The following is an 8,469-nucleotide window of genomic DNA, read 5'->3' as shown; positions in this document are numbered from 1 at the left end:
GCAGTTCATAGTTAGAGGAGCTGCTTCAGATGCTTCAAGTTCTTGAGGTAAACTTCGTCCCAAACTTTGTCAGTGTGACTGTTGAGACACGTCACACTGACAAGATTAAAAACAAAGAAAAGTCAAAAAAAAAAACAACAACCCCAAAACAACTTGAATTGTATGATTTTTCATTAACTGTATTTTTCATTTTCTTTAAAACATGTAGTTAAACTACAGGCGGATGTCTGCGAGCAAGTTATGACCAATGCTGTGGAGGTCGACCAACGTGTGACTGTTCTTGAGTGTCAGCCTGAGGTACCGGCTGAGCCTGTTATGCTGAATGCTCAGGGGTCGGGGACCGCTTCCCACTTTCCCCTGGGGAAACACACAGAGGAGCGGTGGGGGAATCGAAGTAAAGGCGGCCCGCGCGGAAGGCAGGGAGCCGGAGCTTTGGCTGCTTCAAGGACTGGGACAACAAGCACAGTGTCAGCGTTTTGTCCGGAGATGTTGCTATGTGGTCAAGATCGGGCTCCGACGACAGCCCGAGGCCGTAATATGGAAACTACAGCAACAACGGAGGATCCCGTTGAGACAGTGCTTTCTACATGCTCTCCACAATGGAGTAAAGTTGTGAAAAATGGCAAGCCTCGTCTCAAGCTGGAGAAGGTTAATTCAGGTTCAGGAATGCATGCTGCTACCACTGGACACAATAAGAGGCCTGGACCTGTATCGATTATCGGCACTGGAGCTGTGAGTACAATCAGAACTGTGAAAACTAAATTGGTGAGCGTGTTTGCCACTAAATTTGCCCTGGATGTAGATGCAGAAACTCTTGCTCTGTATTTGAGAGAGAAACTTAAAAGAGATGTGACCTGTCAAAAAATTGCTAGTAAACGTAGCAGGTTCAGCTCTTTCAAGGTTACTGCTGAATGTAATGATGTGGGTGAAATGTACAATCCTGAACTCTGGCCTGAAGGGGCTCTGGTCCGGCGTTTTTATGAACCTCGTAAGCCCGGTACGGTGGTGCCAAGCTCAGTGGATCCAGCAGGGGAGATAACTGCGCCTTTTGGTACCAACGTATCAACATGAAGATGTCTATTCGGGTATTATCTTACAACTGTCGTGGTCTACGTTTGGGACAGAGTGCAGGGGACAAAGCTCGACGGATTGTTGTGGACAGTCTGCTTGCAGAATGTGACATTTTATGCTTGCAGGAGACATGGTTGTCCAAACAGGACCTGGGAAAACTTAACTGTCTAAATGCAAGTTTTTTGGGAGTGGGGGAATCAACAACTGATCTCAGCACAGCTATAGTCAGAGGCAGAATACCTGGAGGGGTTGCTGTGCTTTGGGACAAAAAAATAGACCCTGTGATAAAGCCCATTAGACTGGATGTAGACTGGTGTATTGGTATACAATATACACAGAACAATAGTAGTTTTATCATTCTTAATATTTATACTCCCTATGAATCTTGTCAAAATGAGCAAGAATACCTCAGTAGGCTGGCTTTTATTAATGCATTTATTCAAGACAATGATACTTACAGCATATATGTTTTGGGTGATTTTAATGCTGATCTCACAGACAGCAGTTCTCAGTTTGCTGACCACTTAACTCATTTTTGTCAAGTTAATAATCTTATCTTGTCTACCAAAGTGTTACTGCCTGCAGATAGCTATACATACATAAGTGAAGCCTGGCATAGTACATCATGGCTGGACCACTGTATCTGTACAGCTGATGGACATGCAGCTTTAGCAAACATGACTATTAGGTATGAGGTAACTGTGTCAGATCATATACCTTTTGGTTTTACTGTGAATGTGGAACAAATGCCAGCAACAACTGGAAACAATATTGCTAATATTGCTACCAGTGTAAAATTAGACTGGTCAGCTTGTAGTGAAGATGATTTCTTAGCTTATCATAGTAATACCGATATACATCTGAACAACATTTCTTTGCCGAAAGAAGCTATTTTGTGCAAGGATGTCAACTGTAAGAATGCTGTGCATAAACATTTACTCTGCTCCATGTATGATGATATAGTGACTGCTCTGCATGAAAGTGGTACACTGCTTGATAAACAATATAAGCATAAGAAACCTAACATCAGACCTGGCTGGAAAGAACATGTATCCATGTACCATGATGAAGCTCGCATAGCTTATAAATGTTGGGCCATGGCTGGAAGACCTAAACAAGGCCCAGAATTTGAACAGAAAAAATGTGCGAATGCCAGATATAAGTACGCTGTTCGCTTTATAACTAAAAATGAGCAAATGCTGAGAGCAGATTCTTTGGCCAGGAAAATGCTGTGTAATAATACGGCAGATTTTTGGAAAGAGGTGAAAGCTCTTAATAACTGTAAACCATCTCTACCATCAACCGTTGAAGGTGTTTCTGGGGCAGATAACATTGCAGCATTATGGAGACAGCATTACAGTATGATTCATGGCATATTACCAGACTCAATGCTGTGTATTTTACTGGTACCAGTTATGAAAGACAAAGCTGCAAAAGTGAGCTGTTTGGATAATTACAGGCCGATTGCACTAGCCAGTATTTTATCTAAGGTGTTAGAAAGAATCCTGTTTGATAGAGTTAGTGTGTTCATCTCTTCTCTGGATAATCAGTTTGGCTTTAAACCAAAGCACGGCACTGACATGTGCATATATGCACTCAAGGAAATAGTCAGGTTGTATAGGGCTAAAAATTCATCTGTCCTCATGTGTTTCATTGATGCCTCTAAGGCTTTTGATTGAGTGAACCACAGAAAACTTTTTGATAAATTGAAGACACGGGGAGTTCCTCAATACATCGTGAGGATTCTCTCTTACTGGTACGCTCATCAGAACATGCAGGTTAAATGGGGAAGCAGTATTTCTGCCCCCTTTGGTGTCAGCAATGGTGTCAGACAGGGTGGGATTTTGTCTCCAATTTTATTTAATTTATATGTCGATGATTTGTCCATACAGCTGAGAGCCTGTAACACTGGGTGTATATTAGGTGAAGCACTGATAAATCATCTTATGTATGCAGATGACCTGGTTGTTTTTAGTCCAAGCAGTGCTGGGTTACAGGATCTTCTTAATGTCTGTACTGAATATGGTTTGCAATATGACATTGAGTACAATGCTGCTAAAAGTGCTGTTTTGATATGTAGAACCAAGCAGGATAAACAGCTAAATTTCCCTTTGTTTAAACTGGCACAAAAAACTCTTGAAGTTCATAAAAAGGTGAAATACCTCGGTCACTTTATTACTGAGCAAATGAATGATGATGATGACATATACAGACAACGATGTAAGCTCTATGTGCAGGCAAATACTATTGCACGCAACTTCAGCTTTTGTTCACTTCCAGTTAAAGTGGCTTTGTTTAAAGCGTATTGCACACCGCTATATACTGCCCCCTTGTGGTCATCCTACAAACAATGTAGCATGCAGAAGCTGCATGTTGCATATAATGATGCGATGAGAATCCTTTGCAGGATACCTAGAAGTGGTAGTGCCAGTCAGATGTTTGTAGCTGTGGGTGTCTGGACTTTTAAAGCACTTTTAAGAAAGTTAATGTTCAGTTTTAGAGAACGACTGGATGGTTCGAGTAACAGTATAATTTTAGCACTTACAGATCCGACAGTGAGTGGTTCCCGTTACTCATCCAGTCTCAGAAAGCACTGGTTAAAGTGTTTGTGTATTTATTGATTTATTTTAAGTAATTGTGTTTTATGTATATTATGGTTTTATATTTTTACAAATGCTTTATATACTTATTTATATACATATATATATTTAATGGTATACCTTGTGTTGTGTGTGTGTGTGTGGGGGGGGGGGGAGTTGTGTGTGTGTGTGTTTCTTGTCTTGTTTTTATGGACATGTAGTCTGCCAATAAAGATTGAATTGAATTGAATTGAATTGAATTGTTTCATTTTTTATCCAACCAGTGTGTGAATGTGTGTGTGAATGTGTGGATGACTGAATGTAGTGCAAAGCGCTTTGGGGTCTTTAGGGACTAAGTAAAGCGCTATACAAATACAGGCCATTTATACCATTTACCATTCTCTTCTACTCTTATCACTTTTATTTTTCACAGCCACTTATCCAGTTCAGGATTGCCGGGGCTGGAATAGAAGTCCATACCAGCTGTCGTAGGATGAGAGATGAGGTGCACCCAGGACAGCTCAGTGAAAGTTGTCAGTGAAAGTGTATTAAATAACTCTGTGGTGTTTCACTTGCAAAATTTTTCCATGGAAAAAGACAAGGCAGACCAATTCCATCCTAAAAAAAATGTCAAAAGCTTGACACAACAGGCGGTTTAGTGAAAAGCTATAAATGAAAAATAGCTGCTATTATTCTATAATTTTTTGTCTGTGCTTAGTTATTTGCAGTGCCTGTAGACATGTAAAAAACAGAATCTTCAATTTTTCTCATTGTTTTGATATAAAAAAAAGACGAAGTGATTTTTTCACATTAATTAAAAGGAAAATAAGATTTGTGTTGATATAAAACAAAAAACAAACAAATAAATCAAAACATTGAAATTAATTATAACTCTGTAATACTAATTGCACAAATATTTTCTTAAACTGGACACACGAACACCGATGCAGCTGGTGTAATGTTTTCAAAGCAGGCTTGCTTTGAAAACTTGCATACATGTGAGCCACTTCACAGGATTTTGCTTACTGGGAAGCTTAATTGAATGGAGCAATCATTGCTATTATTCACACCTGCATTTTTAATAAATGTACCTCACACTGGGATCTATAATGTTGGTATATCTAAAAAGAAAAGGCCACTTTTTCAACAAGCATATGATAGCTAACACCTGGGTGCTAACTTAATGTTTTTGTTGTTATTGCAAGTGAATATAAATAATTTGCTCTTACTTTGTATTTGGCAGCATGAGGAGCCCAAGGGAGCCCCAGGTTTCTACAGGAGCAATAATCTAACTGATGATAACAAGCTGAATGAAGGGAAGAGGGTGGTAGGATGATTGGGGGGGCGCTGACAGCAAAGGGTTTTCTCAGTTTTATCCAGCGCTACTTGAAACAGGTTATTTCTCCAGTTTGTATCTGTCTGGCTCCATGCTGGGGTAGATTAGATGAACCAGAGTTTTGAACGAGGGGTCTGGTTTTACCTGAAACATCTTGGCAGTCCTTCTGCGGGAGAACGGGAACGTCTGCCTGTATGTGGTGACAGTGGAGTCCAAACAAAAATCAGATCTGATGGTAGAAGAAAATTGCCAAGAGAAGAAAACATAAAAGGAGATGCCCGCACTCCCGTTCTTATTACATTTTTGTGCCTGACTGCGCAGGCAGAAAACAGGAGAGCAGTTTGCTGACATTTATTTTTCAGATACAGACTGAGGGAGAGAGGTGTAGCGGAGAAGGACGAACTAGCAGAGGGAGAAAAAGTAAGTTAACGGTTGGTGGGTGGGTGGGGGGTGCAGTTGTGTCTGAGTGTGTCTGTTTGTGAGGTGGACCTCGCCACCTGTCGGAGCCCACATTCCTGTGCATTCCTGGGATCCCACAGACAAAGCGTGGTGAGAGGGCCAGGAACTGACCTCGGCTCTGCCTGTCAACAGCAGATCTCTCTGATAGAGATTTCAAGGACCCATGCACATATATGCCAGATCCAAGAGGACACAAGAGAAACACTTTTATGACCAGGTGCATGTATGTGCACACAACACAAGACACGTGAAGAAATGGCAGCTTAGCTCACAGTGTATTTATTTGTTTATTTACTGAAATAATCACAGATATTACAGGAAAAGTTCAACATTTTACTCTTTTTAAGAAAGTGAGATGAAACCATTGAACCCACTCTGATGCATGTATGACATGTCGCAGCAGTGAGTTAGCTTATTTTATGCTACAGTCATTCTAGGGGAATAATGTTTCAACCAAAATTATTATTTTACAACCCCATGCAATGAATTTGCGATCTTGTTACCTTTGAAATCGCTGCTTGCTGTCAGTTGTCATCTTCAGAGTGACTTTCTGACCAGTGACAATCTGGTTGTGGTAGTATGGTTGTTAACTGTGATAAATCAGCAAAAATTGTAAATCTGTTGCCATCTGTTGCAAATCTACTGCTGTTTGCATACACAAAAATGAAATCCAGCCAGAACCTTGTATGTTTGAAACAGAAATTCACAAATTCTTCCACTAATAGTGATATAGCTGCTGCATGACTGCAATCTAACTACAAAATGACAAAGGTGGTCAATGACCTTGATTGTTACATCACCAGAATACAACCATTTGGTAACCACTTGAGTCCAGTGCAAAGTGACATGTCAGAGACGGGTTATTGGTGCAGACTGACTCAGATGGATCGCAGGATATAGAAGAGCACACAGAGTGCATAACACCCCCTGAAGGGAAAAACGTTCATGCTTTATGATCCAGTGGAAACAAAAGCTTCTCCTTAAGTCATGTGATCCTGGCCTTTGACCTATGATCTTGAAGCATTAAATACTAAAATGGTGTATTGTTGATATCTTTACCAACATTATTAGAGCAGAACTGGCTGAAATATTTGTCTTCTAAAAGCTGCAAAAACGTGAAATTTGAAGATATATTGATAAAGTGTGTGATTTTGCAAAACTTTATGGCATCATTGTGACATTGTAGGAAAAAATTAAGTTGTCGTACAGCTCTCTCCATGCCCTTTCGTATGATATATTACTTGATATGTTTTTTTGATTTTTTTTTTTCAAGTTCAACTTTGGGCACCAATAATCAAGGTCAAGGTCAACTGCTCAGCCAAGTACTCGTGTACCCCAAGGGCTAGTATACTGTTACATACTATGGGGTAATATACTTATCGTAATATATGTTTCTACTGATCTTCACATTTGGTGTGACCTTGACCCGATTTTATCCTAAATTAAATAAGATGAAGTTGTTATTGGTATCTACAATCGCACAAAATTTCCAAATGATATCGTGAAAACTGTGGATGCTGGGCTGCTAACAAACAGACAGACAGACAAACAAACAACAGGAACAGGAATTACATGCTCCCTCCCTTCAGGGGAAGAAGGCAATTATTTGCAGACTTTCAACAGTCTGTCTGAGAATAATTGCAGGGAGTCCAAGTCAGATCGTGACTGCTTCAAGACAGGCTGCCTCCCATCAGGCAGTGACTGCAACTACCAGCAACTAGTCCCCAACAGCAAAATAAATACATAAATAAAAAATACATTACAATCACAGGTGAACCAAAAACTTTCCGAGTTGCAAGGAGATGGAACCCTTACTATATATATATATATATATATATATATATATATATATATATATATATATATATATATATATATATATATATATATTATTTATATATATATATATATTATTTATATATATATATATATTATTTATATATATATATATATATATATATATATATATATATATATATATATATATATATATATATATATTATTTATTAGGGGTGCAACGATACACAAAATTCACGGTTCGGTTCGGTTTGATACTTTGGTGTCACGGTTCGATATTTTTTCGATACAAAAAAAATGTTCATGCCTTTTTAATTTGTCATTTATTAAAATTATAAATATATATTTTAACTCAAAAGTACAGTTTTTAAATTTAACCCTAACCCTTGTGCGTGTTTTTTATTTTGACAGCGAATGCGCACCTGCGGACCACTTATGTGCAGCCCTGGTTATTTAGCTCGTCATATTGCAGCCACAGAAATTATTTTGTCCATGAAACCATAAAGCTGCACTTTCTTTTTGCCTTATAGTCTGATTTGTCATAACTTCTCCGTTTTGTGGTAAGCTTTTCTTTGGCTGTCACTTCTTCACCCTGACCTGTCTTATTTGGCTCAGCAGAACTAAAATATATATCTGTCTGTGAAGGTCATCGTAGTCAAATATATATCCTGCTGCTTTTACACACGCACTCACATAAGCTCAGCGATTCTCTGCGCGATCAACCTCTCACATGTTTAAGCTGCGGGAGATTTCACTTGTCATGTTTGCATAGTAAGCTAACAATTAATAAGACGATGTCAGAGGAATTGGTGCACAAATTATCATCACTCACAGATCAGTGCTGTCATTGCAAAGTGAAAGCAAAAAAACAAGCGCAAATTCAAACGCGATTTCAATATGTCACATATTGACAGTGGCTCACCGATGCCAATGACATAATTACCCAGCTACATTTCTGAAAGAATGCAAAAGCATTGACATATATTTTTCCTACAATAGCCCGACGGGCAGGGCAGAGATAGATTTTGGTAGCCCGACTGAAAAGATCGCTAGCCCCGGGACGTCGGGCTAGCGATATTGCAAGCCCTGTATCTGATTGAGGAATCACTCATCTTTGGAAAAGAGAGTTTATTACAGAGAAATGTCTCTTTCCAAAATAAAAGCTATACTATCCGCTTCTTCTGGGCTATATTCTCAGCAGCATATTAAACATATAAGGAGAATCA

At 39.1% G+C, this 8,469-nt stretch overlaps 1 protein-coding gene across 1 annotated transcript; it reads left to right on the top strand.

Moving 5' to 3' along the window:
• The first annotated feature begins 810 nt into the window (after positions 1-810).
• On the top strand, positions 811-2,750 carry LOC146574353 (uncharacterized). Its single transcript, XM_085275475.1, has one exon. It carries the CDS (start codon positions 1,068-1,070, stop codon positions 2,748-2,750), a length of 1,683 nt encoding a protein of 560 aa, XP_085131601.1. The 5' UTR covers positions 811-1,067.
• The last annotated feature ends 5,719 nt before the right edge of the window (positions 2,751-8,469 follow it).

This window comes from Mchenga conophoros, linkage group LG5 (genome assembly GCF_057382185.1).
Source record: "Mchenga conophoros isolate Kocher_MC1m ecotype Shallow Benthic linkage group LG5, M_conophoros_male_GT1.1, whole genome shotgun sequence".
Taxonomy (NCBI): Eukaryota; Metazoa; Chordata; class Actinopteri; order Cichliformes; family Cichlidae; genus Mchenga; species Mchenga conophoros.
This window is presented reverse-complemented; position numbering and strand designations above follow the sequence as displayed.

What these genes read in the sequence shown, in the direction of transcription:
- LOC146574353 (XM_085275475.1), top strand. Translation starts at nt 1,068, where the DNA reads ATGAAGATGTCTATTCGGGTATTATCTTACAACTGTCGTGGTCTACGT.